Source organism: Myodes glareolus, chromosome 26, assembly GCF_982192425.1.
Source record: "Myodes glareolus chromosome 26, mMyoGla1.1, whole genome shotgun sequence".
Taxonomy (NCBI): Eukaryota; Metazoa; Chordata; class Mammalia; order Rodentia; family Cricetidae; genus Myodes; species Myodes glareolus.
The window spans coordinates 23,012,137-23,032,117 of record NC_142051.1 but is presented as its reverse complement, the minus strand read 5'-3'; the positions used below and the strand labels follow the sequence as shown (position 1 = coordinate 23,032,117).

Here is a 19,981-nt window from a genome sequence, read left to right as displayed (position 1 = left end):
GAGTAGCGACTGCTGACTCATTGCATCAAATTAGGTATTTATTAGCCGGGGAAAAAATTATTAGGCAAGGCAACAGGGAGTTGCTCAGGGACCAGGCCTTGCTACTTCTAGTCAAACTAATGCTGTTGCTGCGGTTCAGCTCATGGTGGTTCGCAGCAGAGGGCAGTGTGTAGGTCCAGCAGTCACATTCTGACTTGATATTGAGGAAAACGTAGACTCTAGCCTTCCTCTTTACTACTATCTGTTTGCCCAGTTCACTGAGTGTGCCTTGGCCATGTTATCATAAAAGAAGCATTTGGAAGAGAACTCTACTATCTTAAACAATCAAATGATCAAGCTCGGAGAGCTGAAGGTGGCGACAAGCTGAAGTCTTCTCTCTGGTTCCATGGATCTAACGGGTAACTGATTACAATATTGAGTTTGAGATCAATATATACAGACAGTTTTCCTTGTGGCTAACCTTCAGCAATACAACATCTGTCTGCATCGTATTTACAGTGCATCAGGACTGACAGGTAAACTGAAGGGAGTGTGAAGTATACACGGGGCCTGCGGAGGCTATCTGCAGAGACTAGACCGTTTTTTGCATAGCGCTTGGACATTCTCAGCTCTTGGGTATGCACTAGAGTTGATCGGGTTGGGCCTGGCACGAATTTCCAACAAAATCTTGAGCAACAGCTGTACTGAGAAATATAGCTTGTCTGTCTTCTTATGAACTATGCGGGGAATTGTGGCAAAATGCTATCAGGAGAGGAGCGTTTACTGGGCTAGTTTCTGGATGCTCTCATGTCTGCCATTCAGTTAATGAGGAGCCATACATTAAAATCCTGTACCTACTTCCTGCCCACTTGCCCCAGACACACGGCCTAATTTTATATATTGCTGAATGATACAATATGTGGTATAGAAATATCTGTTTTCCGCCTCATTCACCGTCATGGTTGTGTGGAGTCAAAGGAGGAAAGTGGCCGCAGTGGAGGCAGGAAGAGAATAGAGACAATAAAACCTGCATAAACTCATCCACAAACCTAGAAGGGGTTGCTTAAGTAGCAATGCGGTAAGCTAATTCGTATTTATTACTCAGGAAATTCATTAAAGAAGAATTACATGACAAGCTGCCTGACAATATAAGGCATGGAGCTTGCCTATCACCCCTTTGTCTTCTGTCGCTTTGGAGGTGATAAACACTGCCAGCTATACCAAGTTTGTCCCTTTCGTTTCAGAGTGCTGGTTCCTTGGCTGTCCGGAAATGGTTCATCCATTTAGCAAAGTTGGCTCCACTCGTTTGGCTATTGCAAATAGTGCTGCTGCAAACACCTAATAACCACACACATGACATGACATGCTAGCTCGATCAGTAATGGAGAAGACACATGCTCCTAGAATCAAGCTTTTGCGCGCGCGCGCACACACACACATACACACACACACACACACAAACTTAACTAAGAATTTTCTCTTGTTTAAAATAGCGGGCAGTTATGAAAATATTTTCCACGGAGAACTTTCACCTAACGTTGTCTCGTTTCTGCACTCAACAATGACGCTGTGCTTAACATCATAATTTTATGGGTGAGCAGACTGAGGGTCTGAAAGGTCATGAGTTTTAGATTTGGGGTGTGCAGTGGTACAGTCTGGGTCCTTTCTGACGCATCCCGTTGGCTCCCAGGAGGGGGCCTGTCCATAGCTGACTTACATCGCCACTGGAAGCCAAGAAGGCAAGGACAAACACTGGCATTTTCATGATTTGGCTCTGGCCTGTAATAACTGTTAAATCATGCCTTAGGCAAGCCTCTTGGCGAGGTTGGGGCACCCAGAAAGCATTGGATAAAGTTGAACTCCTGTAGGCAGGCTTTTAAGATGTTTACATTTTAATGATGTTATTAAAATGAAAGTTCAGCTTGAATAATTCATCAGTGTTCAGCGCCTCTTCTAAAATCTCTGTCACTGAACTATTTTTTATTTTTAAATTTCAGTGAGATTCTCACAAAGCACGAACAGGTATTTCAAGGAAGAGTAAGGTAGATCTCTAGGTGAACTGTTTAGGAGCTTCATTGCCAGTGAATTGTTCAGGCTAGGTTCACTTCCGGTGCCTCGCCTGTGTTACAGACAATGCTGTTCTCTTCTGGTGTCTCGCCTGTATTTTACAGGGCTGTAAAAAACCAAGTTGTTTTTGATGTAAGCAATATGTAAAAGAAGCTTACAAATAAGTGGTTTGGTAAAGCCAGGAATTGGGAAATTCTCTGAAAGAACGTTGCCTTTGACTCTTGTAAAGGTTTATTTTTACTTCTAGTTACTGTCACGGGTTTATTCAGACTTCTATCAGCAATGCTGCTGGATGGAGTGTGTTTTAATGGATTTAAATTCCTGAAAATATAGTTGATGAAAGTCTAGAAATTTACAAGTCGATCGCTGGATTTTCTCTTTTTGGTAGGGGGCCCCTCTTTGCAATCAACACCGGTTGTCTTTTAAGCAACATTTTTTTTTTTTTTTTTTTTTTTTAGGTTTTGAACTTAGGATAATTGCATCTTACTTTAAAATCCCTTCTTATTCATGCACGATGAGACTGTATAAATGTAAGGGTCTCTTTTTCAGCCACAGAAGCCACTTGCAGAGGCAGGAGCAGCAAACATGTTTAGTGATATTAGAAAAACAGACTTCCCTATTGCCCTTCTTTCTTTTACTCATAGGGAAGGACTTCTGCATCACAGGGGTATTGAGAAAAGCTTTCTTTCAATCTGTTGGCTTGGCTTGATGTTGAGGAGTTGGAAATCTGTTTTGCATTTCTTCCTATACCAAAGCTCATTTTATTTATTTATTTTTCAAGTAATGTGTGGAAACTTTCGGCTAAGTTAGTTTTCCAAATAGTTTTATTGGTAATAAAATTACTAAACATACGCTACTATATCTAGAAAAAGACGCTATAACAGCAATAGCTGCATTGGCTGCTTTATAATTATGGTCTGGAAGATCTGTTACACACCACAGGGGGCAGACCAAAATAACGAGTGTGATATGATCTCATTTATATACAATGCATATATTTGTATATACATGCATCCATCCATCTATACATACATGTATGTGTGTGTTTAAGTGATACAGGCAGAAGAGACAATCGGAAAGAGTACATGCAATCTTAAGTCATGTCCTTGAGACAACTTCTCAAAGGAAACAGGAAGATGGGGTCTCACTGGGACACTGAAGTTCTTATTTGCTTCTTAAAGAAAATGATGAGGCGGTGGCTTATTTTATCTTTATTTCTTGTGTTCTGATGATTTAAAAGCTGTTATTCTAGTAGCGCCTTGGAACCCTGCCATACGCGAACACATTTCTTTCCTTAATTAATCTGAAAATGGAAGCCCGTGAACAATGCAGTCTATCAAGTAGATAAATATGTAATCTCGCAGTCACATATGTATGTGCAATATTACTGCAAGCCTACTATCACTAAAAGTACATTAGGCTTCTTGTTAATGGCGGGAGCGTGTTAATTAATTACATAGCCATATTGTTGCCCAACATTAATCATTTGAAATCTATGAATTTCTTAAGTCCATCAATCTTGTTGCTGTAGTCTCAGATAAAGGCTGTTTTAACATCCCAAAAGATTTTTTTTTTTTAAATGGGCTCATTTCATGTTTTTAAGTCAAAAAGTCACTTTTCTCCACTAAACACTTGAGGTCATTTCCTTGCGGGGAAAACAATATAGGGAGACCCTGAGAATAGGGTACAGCCCAAGCAAGGATGTGAGAAAGTCCCAACGGCCTTGCTCTTCTGACTTTTGAAAAAGATAGCCCAGAAAGTAGCAGTCATATTGAATCATGCATTGTCCTCTCGTGTTGGGTGCCAGATGCGACCAGAGGTTCAAGTTCTGCCTTGCCCTCTTCCTGGGACACTGTCTTTCCAACCATCACTAAGGTGTGACTACAGTAATGGTTGGATGTTTATGCAACTGTTACCTCTCTCTCTCTCTCTCTTTCTTTCTCTCTCTCCCCCTCTCACTCTTGCTCTCTAAACCACTAAGGCTGGCAAAAAAGGAGAATATGATGAGCTGCCTGGTGTGAGTGCTGATCACGGAACTTTGGCCCTTAGGAAGAGGATTGAGGGCAGGCTCTTAACTGCTGAGCTCCAGAACGAGTTATTGCCACATTTCTATGAGATTGTCATATTTCTCTGCTTTTGCCATTAAGGTGTTGGAGGCTTTGCTAACAGGAATCTCAAACCTTATGAGAGGAAGAAGAGACAGCACTGACTTTTGTTCAATGTTTAAAAATAGGAGTGGTTGGTTGTACTTCTATTATTGCAGTTATTAGAAGTTCCAAACCTCCCCGTTCCTCTTCTGTGGACTGAATGAGGAGGGGACAGTTAAGTGAGGGGGGAAAGGGCAGGCACACAATCTTCTGCGCTAGACAATGAGGCCCAGAGCTGTGGTGTATCTCTGCTCCTGCAAAGGTGTGGTGGGAACGGGTTCTGACAAGACACACGAAAAGGATTAGCAATGTCCTCCTTTAAGATGCGGCAGGAAAATTTCTTCGACTAATTCCTGCCTTATATTTCTGCCTGTCCCAGATCCTCAACTCGCCTTTGCCACCCAACTTTAAGGTAGCCAAGAAAGACTGACCAAAAAAAAATTCCTGGGTGGAAAGGTACCTTTGAGATCCCTCTGAAGGGCCTTTCGTTTCATCTGTTTTCTTTCAAACGTCAGGGTCACTTCTTACACCTAGTACTATGGAATGGGCAGGCGGGTATTACTCTGCCTCTACCTTTCATGATTTTAAAACTTTCATCATTGTCTGTGCTCTGCTTTCCTTTCCCAGACTACAAAGTCCCAAACTTCTTAGCCTGTCTTCACAGACAACCCCTTGATCCCTGTCTAGGCTGCCCTTCTCTGGTGGCTACTCATTTAACCCTCGTCTGTTTGAGGTGGGTGGCTGTAACCGTGTGTAGTCCACACATGGACAAAGGCAGGGCATTTTCCTTTCATCTTTAAAGAATCTTCTAGGAGAACATGGACCCTACATTGACTCTATAATTCCATAATCTAATTTGGACTATAGTTTTCTCTCCTAGCGAATTATTTCTAAGATTTCCCATAATGAAATGGATGGTAACTTTCTGGTCCTGTGAAGAAAAATAGTTGAGCTACACAATTCAGGTTTATTTTCGCTCTGCTTTTGGAAATTTCCATTCTACAATTTGGGGTGAGACAGAACATCGCAGTAGAAATCACGTGGGGGACCAAAGCTGCTTATGTCATGGCAGCTGGCAAGCAAGGAAAAAAGGATCTTGGATCCCAATATCCTACTTATCCAACCTTTGGTCCCATGGTCTAACAGTTCCACTCTGCCTCTCTTGAGCAGCGCTAATGGAGCCTTCAACGTGTGGATCTCTTGGAAAAATGGATAACAAACTATCCCAAACTAGTCTATCTTGGGTTTGCTTGAGTAAGAATGTTTTCATTGACTCATTGAGTTTCATAACACATGATTTCAAGGCGAGGGAGGGGGGCTCAAGGTGACTAGTGAAAGAATCAGGGACTTCTGAGAGGGTCCCTTCTAGGTCTCCATCTGTGGATTCCTTTTGTAATATTTGATAAGTATTTTGAAAATCCCCGGTTGTGGGTGTCTCCGCTGATACAATCAACCAAATCCAGCTGAATTAATAAAACCAGGTTTAATAAGCAGAGCAAAGCAGAGCACTCTCAAAAACAGGAGGAGGAGAAATCACGTGGCAGGTCTAGGGTCTGGGTCTTAAATAGCCTGTAGGTGTGGTCTTGAGTATCTTGGGGAGGAACCACTATATGGTGGGGTCTGGAGAGACAGAGGTGGGGTTAAAGCAGAGTTTCCAGCTGAATATCTGGGCGGGGTTTGGAATGGGCCAGTGAGACTAGAGATTCCCAAAGTATTTCCTTGTTTGTCTTCACTGTCATGTTATGTAGTTTATTGCAAATTCAGTTCCTCGTCAATTATTTTGGGTTCAATTAAAATATGTCAACATTTACACATGTAACTTTGAGCCATAGAATCCTGTAGCAATTTATGGTGATAAGAATCATTTGTATTCACATTATATACTGTCTGCTTTCCAGATCTGCCACACCATCCTTCCTAGAACCAGCCTTCGCTAAAGCTGAATAGTAGATAAACATTTTCGTTAGACATTTTCCCATGCATAAAAGGTGCTCACATTTCTGATAGTTGGACTGTAAGTTCAACACCATCTCTCCTACGGCGCCTCTGATATGTCTGGAGTGTCACTGTTTTAGACGATCCCTACTTCGGTGTGCAAAGAATGCCACATGCCCTTTCAGAGAGCATGGCAACTTCTATCCAAGAAACATGGCAACCTATTAATAGCTGCGATCTAGTCTTGTAGACTCACTAATTCCAATTTTACTGTGTAAGTAACCAAGTGACACGAAGCAACCAACCAAGTAATTTATACAGTGACTCCCAGGATTGGAAATCAAGTGGAAGTTTTAGATGTCTTTCCATCTGTAATATAGTTAGTCACCTGCTCTTCAGGTCGACATTGGTGGGACATAGAAGCCATGCTTTATTAATGGAACGTGAAGCTGGACTAATATTTGCATTGATGTCTTAGCTGTGTCAAATCCAGATTCTGTGACTTGGGACACATTGTTCACTGTGCTGTGGTTTGGCTCCATCAGCAAAATAGCCTTGGAAATCGTCTGCCATCTCACAGGTTCGGAACAGGGGTTTAATCTGCTAACACACATAGAGTGTTAAAGCAAAATCTACCTCCAATGTGTTGTATAATTGGCTCTACTCACAGGATGGAGGTATGTTGCCTGACAGAGAATGGGACCTCATGTGATATGTGGGGAGTCCCTGGGCCATCCCTGAGGGCTGCACAGCTTGCAGGAAGTGTCGTCCTCCCTGTTCTGCACGCGTGTATCTCAGCCTGCCGCTTGATTTCAGTGTGGTCTCAGGGTCTGTCCGTATCTCTTCCTACTTCCTTAAAGCTGTTCCGTCCTTGAGGCATTACGTTTTTCTTCTTTCTGTTGTGCTAGTAACTGTGCCTGCTTCTCAGTGTGCACTGGGCTTGACTCCTACTCTTTATAATTCTCTTTAATAACTCAGTTTCTAGAGCCCTGTCATTTCGAGAATTGTCACTTCCTTGTTAGAACAGTCTGTGCGCTTCTTAGGGCTTCCTCTTATTTTTATCAAAATTATAATTAAGCATTTTGAAATGTTGCAGAATTAATTTTATACTTAACATTCAAGCCTAAAATTATGCTGAAGCCTCTGACATCACTGCCAACTTATTATGCATATTCTTGTCCCATTAGCTCAATAAGAAGCCAGTGTATTTGCATATTATTGCTTGACCCTGATATCATGGCCAATTAATTTGCATATCCCTATCTAATTGGCTCAAATAAGTTTCTGCCTGTTTATTTATTGGCCTAGCTCCCAGACTAGTGGCTTTTTGTTCAAGTCTATTGAATTTGGAGCAGTTTTCTTTGTTATGCTTTCATTACCAATAGATGGACAGACAGGAAGGTGGTCAAGGGTGTTAGGAAATGATTACAGAACCTGAAGAGGAAATATCTGCCTTTGTCTCCTCTGTCAGTGAAAGACTGGGGAGGGGGAAGAAGACAACAATTTAACATGTGGTCAAGGACACTTTTCGGGAAGAGGATATAAGATTCCCAAATGAAAGAACAACCTTTTACTTGAGAAAATTCTTGTATGCAGGACAAAGGATGTATTTTTTCCCCCTGTATTATCAGCGACAAAATTCTACCCTAGGACTTGGCTGACAAAGATCTCAAATAAAATCATGATAATACCTTCTAAGTTCTTTATGTGTTATTTTGGAGTTTAAGATGTCTAAAGACACACGAGACTGGCTTGTTTAAAATTCTTACCGTTCTCTTGAGGGTGTTAGCATAGGGGAGCTGACTCTGACCCCAGGCCTGAGGTGGTGGCTCCAGTGGCCAGACCGACCAGCTCAGTCGGGGTTGGCCCACCCTAATATCTCCTCCACTAGGACCTGGTGGAGCTTGTGAAGGGACTGGTCCTGTGGAACAATACCTGCAGGATCTCCATGACTCTGGGCAGCCACGGGATATTCCAGAGGAGTTCCGGTGATGCTGGTGTACCAGAAACCAGAGGCTTTGAACCAGACCAGTGACTCACTGCAGTGAACGTCTGCTAGGACAGTTGATTGGACAAAAGTTGATACTGTGTGACACACCGAGGCTCCCCATGCCACCAGGATGAATGAAGAGGTGGTGGAGAGGTGGGAAAGATGGAGGAGTGAAGAGGGTTGTTTTTGTTTTTGTTTTTTTTTGTGCTGTAGGGGTAAGGGAAAACCAAGAGGTAAGTGGAATTGGGGTACATGATACGAAACTCCTAAAGAATCAATAAAGAAGTTTTTAAAAAACTCAGGTTTTCACCAGAACTGGGATTGAGGTGGTTCTTGAAATGCTAAAGTTCAACATTTCTTCCAGTGATTCTGACCGAGTTAGTCAAAACGTCACCTCTTGATAAATTTTGCCTTAAGGGAATGATTTCTCTCTGCCGATTATGGTTTTTATACGGAATCTAATGGGTACCTGGGAGTACGTGCGCTGCTCTTTTGGAATCGAGTGCTTCCATGTGGCTATATTTCCTAAAGAAACTTGTAGGATGGTGGGAAAGCAGACTGAGAAAAAACACAGTTATAAACAATTAAAATGTAGTATTTTATAATAAATAAAGCATATGTGTTTGTGTATGTTTGCGTGTATATATGTGCATCTGTGCATGTATGTAACTCACTGTCTGGCACATTAACCTTTTGCCGGCATCAGTCTCAATTCTTTCCTCCATCACCTTTGTCTCAGAGTCACTGCTTCTTGAAGTTCACTGTGCTCTTTATCTGAAATGGACATCTCCTGTAGCCAGGCCTTTTGTTCCTATCCATGTATTTGCTTGCTTATTAAGCTAGTTAATTTTTGGAGGCAGGATCTCATCATGGGAATCCATGCGAGTATAAAAACTCAGATCTTCCTGCCTCAGCATCAAGAGTGTGGGATCACTGTGTCCTAGCCACCACTGGCTTGTCAGAATGCTAGCACTAAGCTTGGGTTGGGGATGGCTGGAAGTAGACTGGGGACAAGGACAAGGTAATGGCGAAGCAGAAAAACGATGATGGGGACACTTGAAACTAGTGGTCCTTAGGTTTCCTAGTGCTGCAACCCTTTAATACAGTTCCCCAGGTTTTTGGGCCTCCCAACCATGAAATTATCTCTCTGCTACTTCATAACTGTAATTTTGCTAATGTTATGAATTGAAATATAAATATCTGCATTTGACCCCTGTGAAAGGGTCATTTGGCCCCAAATGGGTCTCGCCCCGTAGTCTGAGAAACAATGCTTTAGGCTATACTTGCTCAGCTGCTGTTGCTTCTTGGGCCTCTCAGTATCCACATGACCCCTCCTTTAGCTTCCTCTCTTGTTCCTTACTGGGAGCAGATGCTCATGGTACCAGCCCTTTCCCTGGGTTCCCCAAACCTTCTTTCCCATGCTTTATATGCATTTACTTTTATATTTTTTTTCAAATGTTAGGTGAACCTAAGCCTCATCAAGGGAGCAAGACTGTACCCGCTTTGTCCTTTTTTAAGATGGACAGGGTTTTCTGGCCGTGAAATGACACAAAAAAGTCTATGGTGGTCTGGCTGCAGGGAGTCAGGGCTAGAAGAACTTTATGGTGCAACATTCTGTTTAATATGGAGCCAGGCAAGGAGGATAATTTGCCAGAAGTCTCAGATGAGAAGAGAGAATCAACTTGGGATTCTGAGAAGACGAGAAAGGGAGAGCTAATTGAGTGTTACTAGTCCCAGGGATTTCTACTTACTAACATCTCCCAGTTTCCAGGATGCTCTGATTTCCAACAACCCTTTCAGGCTCCATTTTTAGCCTTAGCCCTTCTGAGGACTTTCATGTTTTAGTTCCAGACAGTGGAGGGAGGGACCTTAGAACCATGTTCGCCATCTTGAAGAAGGGAGTGTAGGAAAAGCTAAATGGTATGTAGGAAATATTCCACATAAGAAGATAGGAACGTTCAACTTCTCCACTGTCTTGTCTTTCTCAGAACTTTTGATTATCTTTTTGTAATATTCAGGAACATAAAAGAGAGAGATCCATCCCCCCCGCCCCTTTATTTAGAATTTATTTATTTTTGAGAGAGGGTTTCTCTGTAGTCTTGGTCATCCTGGAACTTTGTAGACCAGGGAGGCCTTGAACTCAAAGTTACACCTTTCTCTGCCTCCCAAGTGCTGAGATTAAAGGTCTGTACCACCATGCTTAACAGCATGGAGTTTATTATTTTAAATGACGCATCTATGTATGCACCTGTGCATACTCACAGGGAGATTCAGTCTTCTGGCACGAATACCCTGACAGGTTAGTCAATCCCAAGTGGTCAGGCCTAAACACAGACATGTAACCCCCAAATGAACTCAGCAGGTTGTATTTATAGCTATGAATGTATGTGCATATATAAAAATATATTACATATATAGGTTAATAGTAATAAAGAAGACAAGGTTGGGAATTTGCATGGGAAGAGTTCAGGGTTGGGGTGGAGTACAATGATATAAATACAGTTTTCATGTGAAAGGTTCTCAAGAACAAATGTAAAAATTGAACCTGCTGCAGAATTATGAATAGTCCAGTCCCACTTGCCATTGTGAGCCTGAAAAGCAGGCACGTTGATCATTTACTATGTGAAAGTGTGATGCAGGCAAAACCCTTTCACCGCCCATTTCAATGAACACGATAAAAAAGAAGCTGGCGGATCGTGCCAGAGACTGGTAAGATAGCATTTTTAAAATGCCCGTTTCTTATTATCCTCCCATGTTGTATTGATAGGTGCCTCATTTTGTCTGAATTCACTCTGGGCCTCTCTAAAACCTGGCCTCCTGATTATCCCGATCTGATCTGGCGTGTCTAGCAAATAGCGGAGTCTTTCTCCGGACCCATCCAAGCAGTTGGCTAAAGGACCCATCACTTCCACATTTTGTAGCTTGGATGTGGTGACTAATGGAAATAACCTTGGTGATATTTGGTGAGCACTTAACTTTGGCTCTCACTTACTCCTCATCCTAACTCACTTCTCATTAACGGGGTCTTCTTAGCACTTTGGCTTCATAACCAATGCAGCTGAGGTCTCGAGGAAAGAAAGAACCTGTCCAGTGTCCACACATGGACCTCTGTGATAGAGTGCTCACACAGAGCTTGAGCTGGAGGACCTCAAAACAAAGTCGGATTGTGGGTCGTCACAGAGTGTGGTTTCAACTCTGGCAGAAGAGCCAGCTGCGGTTCCACTTACCAAGCCATTTTTCTGGCCAATGTCGTTTGGCATTTGAATCGCTTGGAATGAGAGCTTACATAATCGTGGTCTCTTTGCACATAGGTCAGCTCACTCTGACAAGACCCGTTCCCCGTTTGAGGACTTAAAAGTTTCCTTCATGGTAAGTAGGTTAAGCAAATTTGCAATGCAAGACTTGTTTTTTTCAGGCCCCAAGTTCCTTGGTAAATAATTTATTATTCATTCAGTAGCTATGCACAGTGCCAGCCGTCAGTGAGAGCATTGTGGGAGACATAAATACAGAACAGTCTAGTGAGAAAGAAGCGTGGTGTTAGAGGACTGTAAACAAACCCCTTTGGCAATTTAAAAAGACACAGATTTGTTCTGCCTAGATGGCTCAGAGAAGGCGGTCCTACCATGCTAAAGCCTCTCCCTCCCCATCTGAACCCATGGCTCACTCCCTTACCTCTGTCCTATTGCTTGGAATGTCACCTCCTTGCCTCACTTCTACCTAATGTTTCTGACATCCAAGGACCCTGTATATGCTATTAATTTATTGGATATTTTTTGATCTGTGTCTCTATATTAGAACGAAAACTGAGTACGGTCTTTGGACCGTCTTAGCCGTGATTTGCAAACCCGTTGCTCTATATGATGCCCGACGCAAAGTCGAGTCACAGAATGCGTTCGCTGGGTAATTGGGGCCTGAAAACAGAGGAGGATTTAGCTAGACATTGTTGGACAAAAGAGAATTCCAGATGAAGGAGCTTGTCCAGGGATGGAAGCAGCATGTCCCATTGCTTGTTAGGAGATGAGTGTGTTGGTCCATTGGCTAAAATGAGATGCAGAATGGCATAGCCTGAAAGAGTCTACGCTAGGTGATTAGAGTAATTATGATTTAATTCTACAGGCAGCAGGAAGCCCTTAAAATTAGGGTTTGCTAATGATGATAATCATTCCAGGTAATTCAAATATGGGGGTGGAGGTAGGTTCTGTGGGTTCTGAAGCATCCATAAATTTTCTGCTTTACTTTAGTGAAAAAGAAAAAAGACTGCAAACTGATAGATGTGGAATTAAATCTGACCTCTGGCTGTGCCTCTCTTATGTCAGGATGCTAAGTTAGTGTGACAGGGACTGGGAGTTGTCCTTGGTGCTCTCTTTGCTCGGTTGCTAGCAGTGAGATTGTGTATGTGCCTGTGACTGTAACCACTCAGATAGAACCTGCCAGACCAGTTTTCATTATGTAGACCCTGAAGATGAGAAGGGATGGCTGGTCGAGAGGTCAGGACAGAAAGGGACAGCAGTCTTGAAAAGGGATGGCTGAAATCGCTGTCTGTGGTGCTGGGAAGTCATTGTTAGTTCCAGAAAGAAGTCAGGAGGAGGATGGTTTACTAGCTTCGTGGGGAAGCGGTTGTGGCGCCCTCTAGAGGATAATACAGGGTTGATTAGGAGGGAGGCTGAGACAGCATTTAACAGAGGAGACAAGGAGCCACATGGGTGTTTGGAGCGGGGCTTATCTGAGGGCTACAGATGCACTTCTAATGGAACATGAAATTTAGCCAAAGAGAAAGGTCAAAGGCATCTTAAGTCTCCTCAGGATACTAATTTGTGAGCTGGGAGTAAACTATAATTGTTTAGTACTTTTCTGTGCATATGCTTTACAAATAAGCCCATAAAATAGTCTACGTTGTTTTAGGAGGAGCTATGCTTATTGTTTTAAAAATTTCCCAGTTCTACTATTACCAGTGAAAGCAAGGCATTAAGTAGGGTCCTAGTGACATAAAAGGATCCAGCTTCCTCGAGTTCCCTTATTCATAGAGAGAAATAAATGTAGCGAGCAGGAGAATTTGGCTGCAGAATCACTGGGGGTCAATAAGTAGAACTCAGCTTCAACAATTTTTAGCTGTTTTGTTTCAGCTTGTAATCTCACTGTGCTACATCAGTGTGATCATTAGAATGTTTTTTTTAAATAAAAAAAATCATCAAATAAGAAGTCATGTTTGTAACTCCACAGCAAGAAACAATGACAACTGTCATCTCTTTATGATGACCTGTGTTGTGTCAGGAAAATCCTTCACACCACCTAATGATTTACTGGGACATTAAAACTATAATTGATTTAACCACACAGAGGAGAAAAAAAAAATGACGCGCAGTCCTGGAAGCGACAGTCCTTGAGCTGACTTTGCTTGGTAGAAGAGTTCCCATCACTGACTATGCTGTGTCCTGCTTGGGTTACGTGGAACCTTCAAGCCCAAAGTCTCCCCTCCTCCACCCCAGTCTTAAGCTGTAGAATTAAATGAATTACATAAACCGTTTTTGGATTTCTTCTTAAAGACACTTGTATAGATTTGGAATGCTGTCTTTTTATGAAAGGATTATAAAAATTATGTCAGGTTAGCAAATACCTAATTAGTAAGTTGCAGGTAAAATACAAATTTTCATACCAAGGGTGAATTAAAAAACAATCCTCAGAACTGTAATTTGTCACAGGCATTGCCTTTCAAATAAAAGCCACGGTTTTCGCTCTTAATGACATAGAAATGACAACTGTTACTTTGGCTATGGGGAAGGAAAATGGATTTCATCGTCTTTGCCAACACCAATAAACGGAGAGTGGCTTCTTGGGGCACTGCGTTGGCTGAATCCCGAGACTGTTTCCAGCTCCGTAGGAGAGAGAGCTGTGATCAGTTAAAGTGTGTATGTGTGTGTGTGTGTGTGTGTATGTGTGTGTGTGTGTGTGTGTGTATGTGTGTGTATGTGTGTGTGTGTGTGTGTGTATGTGTGTGTGTGTGTGTGTGTGTATGTGTGTGTGTGTGTATGTGTGTGTGTGTGTGTGTGTGTGTATGTGTGTGTGTGTGTGTGTGTGTGTGTGTGTGTATGTGTGTGTGTGTGTGTATGTGTATGTGTGTGTGTGTGTGTGTGTGTGTGGCGTAGCATGTGTGCTGTGCCTGAATCTCCACGGCGGAACGGCGGTTACAACAATCAATAGTCATGGCAGACTCACCGGATAAGCCACCTACATCCATCTTCTTCAAGTTCTTCGCTTCCAGAATGACAACCGTCAGCTTGCCGGCAGTAGGGACATAGCGGAGGGAGAAGCAGATGTCCCCCAGTTTTTCCTGCTGTGGGAACCAACAGAGAGGGGTTAGTGAGTTTTCAAGGGAAATTGAGACGTTTGTCCTTAGACGTTGTCGCTTCCTCAAGGGGACGGTTACGATAATTAGAGTCTGAAGACTTGGAAGTCCATGGGGCATTTTCATAGCGGCTGTTCCATGTGATACGGGTCCATGCTATTCTCTTTTTCAAGAGTATCTATTTTGGCTTTAAAAAAGGGACCATGTACGCTTTAACATCCAACAGAATATGTCCGTAACTCAATGGGTCTGGAAATGAGACCAAGATGAGTTTCTTTGAGACCGCTCTGAATAGCACTGCAAAAGTCTTAGAAAAATCCCCTTGCGTTATTAAAGAGCTTTGTATGGTTTCTTCTTTTTTTTTTATTAGAATCAACCCATCTCAGTTTTTGCCTTTTACCCTTTCAAATAGGATTATATCTAAAAACCTATGTTTAGGGTTTTGTGAAGAAGGACATCTTTGTTCAGCTAAATTCCATTTATTGCTGAAAAAACTCTGAAATTCTCATAACAGAAATGCACTCAAATATGAGTTTTTGTGCACTTCAGTTTAGTCATTTCGAATGTAGTCTCCCTTTGTCTTTATCTTTAAGTTTGTAAAAATGTAACAGCAGGCTGGAAAACGGGAACATATCATACCACAATGCATGTACCCATCGCTCCTCTTGTCATTTCAGGGCTACCCTATTTAATGTTCAAAGAACATCCAACTATCCTGCAATCAAGTGATTCCGAATGACTTATCCAGAGTAGAAAATGATGATGTCAGACAAACTATCCCTTCCCTTGGAAGGATTCATATTTATTCTCCTCTCTTAAGTGGAATATTGAGAGTTTTTAGAATTACTTATTATTTTTTACTACTAGTTAACAGCCATACTGGTCAACTTGAAAATCACGTGTATTTGTGTGAGTACATGTGTGCAGGCACATGTGTGTGGCTGATGGGGGAGAGACTGAAAAGAATTTAGGGTATGATTGTACCCATCCCCTGAGATGAGAGAGGCTGCCTACTGCCATCCTACCTAAGGAATTAGCTAAATGGTGCGTCTGCGTTCATTCCTTCTTGTTCTCCCTCCCCAAGTCTAAATTTTGATTCTAAAGAGGGAAGTAGTTGGGTCAGATTTCAATAGATAGACCTGTAACATAGGGAGGGTATATAGAAACGGAGAGCCTATGTCTTTCTATGTTGACCTCTGAGTGCGATTGTATTTGACCTTATCCGTACCTTAACATATGTGCTAAATGAGCCAGTCTCCAGTGTGGAAGTGCCTTTCTAGATGTCATATGACAGTGTAAGGACATGTCATTTCCTTCTTGTGGGGGTTTGCATTTTGTCCATCTTTTTTTTTTTTTTTTTCACGGACAAAGCCTTGACCTTTATTAAAATGTTGCATGTTTATTTTGCTTTCTGGCTCTGTGCTTGTGCCTTCAACACTTTCACAACAATTTTCTGCTCCTCAATAAGGAAAGCCCGCTTGATCCTGTCACGGACACACTTGGCACACATGGAGCCACCATAGGCCCGGCTGACATGCTTCTTTGTCTTAGACAATCTCATGAGGACTTTTGGTCTCACAGCACGAACCCCTCGGAGTCGGCCTGGGCACACACCGCATGCTGATTTAGGTGCTTTCCCAACCTTCTTGGTGTAAAGGTAAACAATCCTGTTGCCGGGGGTTCGGGACAGCCTAGTTTTGTTGGAGGCTGTGTTGTAGGAAAGCCTACGACGGTAAGTCAAACGCTGGACCATTCTGAGTGCCTCTAAGCACCGTCCCCGGAAGAGATTTTGTCCATCTTTTAAAGAAGAAAGTATGTTTTATTTGTAGGTAAGTTTAGAGAGAGGGAGGAGAGCGCCAGCATCTCTCTCCATGCTGAAGTAATGCTCTATTGAAAATGACCCCACACGTGCGTATGGACCAATTCTCTCACGTATAGAATCCTTATAGAATCACGTATAGAATCCACATGCCTCTAGGTTGATAAGAATCCTTTGTTTTCACATTACTGTGCAGACAGTTTAATCCTCCCATTTGTCTGTCTTCCCTATTGGCAAGGTCCTTGCATGGATATCGTTTTAAATCGCCCTTGCAAAAATATAAATCCAAGAACATTCTGGAAATATTCCTGCTTTGAGTCACAGAGGGCATAGCTCCCTGAGGCTAGCACATGTCATTGGGAGGAGGGCTGTATGTGTAGGAATCTTTGTTATTCATGACCACCTCAGTTGGTAAGCTCTCTGTACTCCAGGATAGATAACTCTCACCACTTCACCAAGCATGCTAGAGATGACTACACTATCCTAGATCATATATTTCTGTATGGCTCATTATGGAACTCTATGAACAACTCAGGGTGCTAAAATAAGTTCGGTTCTATATTTCTGCTTTTTATCACAATGGCCTTTTTTCTTTCAATACTTATTCTTCTTCCATCCCATGACTTCAAAATTGCAGGTAACTTAAAAAAGAAAAACAAAAAACCCAAAACTTCATGTATCTAATTAAAAATGTTTTGACACAAGGATGCATGTATCAAGGCTGACATCCAAATGTCGGTAGCTGGGGATGACCTTGAACGTCTGATCCCCTGCTCGTCTGTCTGTCAAGTGCTGGGGGTTACTGTCATGGGCCACCACACAGCTCTCCCTGTTGTTTCAAGGGAAGAAATGTCATGTCATTCTTCTTGCCAGATCATTTCATTTGTCAATCTTGAGACACACTGAGAATTTAAACAATTCTATGTACTATTTAGCTTCAATGAGAGCTCAAAATTTTGTATAAAGGAGGAATATGTGAGATTCACTGCAATCTTAAGTCTATGGGATGGATGAGAAATGGGTGTGTAAATTTGGTGTTTTAAGATACAGAGAGAGAAAAGGGCTTATTTTAATGTTCTTTACAGATCTGCATTTAATTAATTTAGAGGCTTTAACATGGGAAAGTTTTTCATTTGCTCGTAAAATTACCATAGCCAGTATGCCAAACTCAGAATTATTTTTTTACATGAGTGAACGGAAATGACTTTTCAAAGTTTTAATTACTTCTGCATTAACAGGGATTTTAAAGCTAGTCATGGTCACCCTCCCCCCACTTGTAAGATTTCTGATGTCAAGAAGAAGGAAGCTCTTGCCAGTGAGAAGGCAAGAAACGTCAGCAAGTCCTTAGGACCACTGTCTAGGGAAGCACATTTTCTGAGTGTGTGCATCCTGGATGAACAAGTGACTTCCCTGGTGCTTCAAACACCAGTTTGAAGGTGCCCCGAAAACTGAAACTTTGAGAACCACGTCTTTTTACAAGATGGTTTGACTCTGGGTTCAGTGATCTCAGGCAGTAGAACATGTGATCAAACCGTGTGCTCCACATGTTGTAGTAGACATGGGGACAAGAAGTTTATATGTTTCAGGAACAAATCAGCCTTATGGGGAAGTCATGGAAGGACATGTCTGACAGAACAGTGGATCACAGTGTCAGTTCTTGAACACGTGTTCTGTTCAGTCACATGCGAGACAAGGTTGCTGCCTATGCTTGCACGGTAACCCGGTATGTTAGGCTCTCATGTTAGATTTAGGGGCGCAGACTCTCATGAACGATTGAAATCCAATAGGCCGTCTTTTATTGAAGTCTGTTCCTTTGCTTCTGTGGTCAGGAAAAATACTCCCTTGTCTTACAGTGTTACTCTAGCTTATGAAGGTTTTCTCTTAGCTCTTCATCCACGCAGGGCACTGGAAGGACCCGAGAGCTTTATTTGGATGGTTCTTGAAAGCTTCACATGTCCATTTGTAAGAAGGGTACCTAGAGGACTATACATAAACATTTGATGGCAGACATTTGACACCCCAGTGTACCAGTGCCTCTCTCCCTAACTCATGTGTTAAAGGCTCAGTCTCAGTTGCACACTGGTGGATCCAAATGAGGTCTCTGATCTAATCAGTAGATTTAGTCATTATTGGGAAATGGAGGGATTAGGAAGTGGGGCCTGGTTGGAGGAAGTGGGTCACTAAGAGCATCCATCTTATCTCTGAGCTCTTCCATGGGGAAGGAAGCCTTTTCTCCGCTACGCTCCTGCTATCCAGCATGCTATTCTTATCCATGCAAGCCTACACAGAAAACACCAGAACCGTAGATCTTTCCTGCTTCAAACTTGATTTTCTTGGGTAGTTTGTCACATCAGTGAAAAGTAACTAACACATACGTTTCCATCTTAGATTCTTAGGACACATTAACAGTTATGATTTTCTCAAGAGTCCACGAAGCAGGTGCTGTTAGGTCCATTTTAGAAGTAGATTTTTGAGAGCTAGAGGCCACAGAAAGGTAGGTGCTTTCAGTGCGAAACTGAAGCAAGATCATTTAACACTATACAAAATGACAATCACTAATAATCTAACTGATGATATACCTTGCATTCCACTCCTTTTTAAAATTGTCTCTAACCTGATGTTCAACACATGCCTTCTCCTTAACTGTTCCTTCCAAGACCTTTTCCTAGACACTAATTCCTTTTTTGTTTATTTTTATGTGCATTGGTGTTTTGCCTACATGCTTGTCAGGGTGCTGGGTCCCCTGGAATTGGGTTTATAGACAGTTGTGAGCTGCCATGCGGGTGCTGGGGATTGAACCCAGGTTCTCTGGAAGAGCAGCCATTGCTGTTAATCTCTGAGCCATCTCTCCAGCCCTCTATAGTCTCTACCTTCTATTTCTCTGTTATTTCCCTCCTTTAACTTAGAAGCCTTGGCCTGTCCTTTTCTGTACGTGGGTAACAGAGTGAGCTGTTTTCCTTATTATTAATTGATGCTGTAACCTGCCATAACTACCCGCCATCAATGTCTACTCCCACAACGACCTGTAGCCGGGCAACGGCCATTGTCACCACTACTTCTAGCACCGTGACTTCGGCGCCACCGTCTCATCACCCCCACTTTCCTGCCCATACTTCATTCAACCACTATTCAGCCCCTACTGTGTTGGAAACCAAACCCTAACCCCACCGGTCATTCTTTTTAAAGAGCCTAATGAAGCAGTTCCTCAGTTTCAACTTCTACAAATTCTAAAACACCTTGCATATTAATGGCCAAGCTAATGTTTGGAAGGCGCAGTCCCTTCTTTATTATGTCCTGTCGTATGGTATCCAGGAGTTTAGTTTTTCAGCTTGCCATATGTGAGTTCTTGAGTCTATGTACCCGTAGACTCAAGAAGAGCAGGGATCGGAATTTCTGCTCTATGCCTTGCTCTAGGAACACAACGGAGGACTTCTTTTTAATTATGGGCTGTGTGCATCGATACGAGAAGCTCCGGCTTCATAAACAGCACTGACGCCAATGTTCTATCAACACCGATCAACAGGTCAACTACCAGGTTCCCTTGGAGCCGCTCCTTAGCGCCTAGCACCAGAACCCTGCCAGGCTCGCCCTGCCACGGGGCTAGAAACCAAGTCCTTCTGAAGGTAAAGTTCTTCCATCGATGTTTTCAAGACCCCGCCGAGGAGCAGCTGACAGATGAATGCCTTTACTGGCGTGATTAT

General features: G+C 42.5%; 2 protein-coding genes across 4 annotated transcripts in view; both read right to left on the bottom strand.

The window, feature by feature from the left end:
• Syt1 (synaptotagmin 1) overlaps nt 1-19,981 on the bottom strand; it is a 508,800-nt gene that overhangs the window by 75,098 nt on the left and 413,721 nt on the right. For all 3 annotated transcript variants that reach the window (XM_048418341.3, XM_048418342.3, XM_085683223.2), the window contains one exon: nt 14,332-14,449. In XM_048418341.3, the coding sequence (XP_048274298.1) occupies nt 14,332-14,449 (118 nt within the window). The remainder of the gene's footprint in view (nt 1-14,331; nt 14,450-19,981) is intronic.
• On the bottom strand, nt 15,835-16,242 carry LOC125416591 (large ribosomal subunit protein eL34). Its single transcript, XM_048459643.3, has one exon. The coding sequence runs from the start codon at nt 16,212-16,214 to the stop codon at nt 15,861-15,863; it is 354 nt and encodes a 117-aa protein (XP_048315600.2). The 5' UTR covers nt 16,215-16,242; the 3' UTR covers nt 15,835-15,860.

Coding starts and splice junctions, on each gene's coding strand:
- LOC125416591 (XM_048459643.3), bottom strand. CDS start 16,214: ATGGTCCAGCGTTTGACTTACCGTCGTAGGCTTTCCTACAACACAGCC.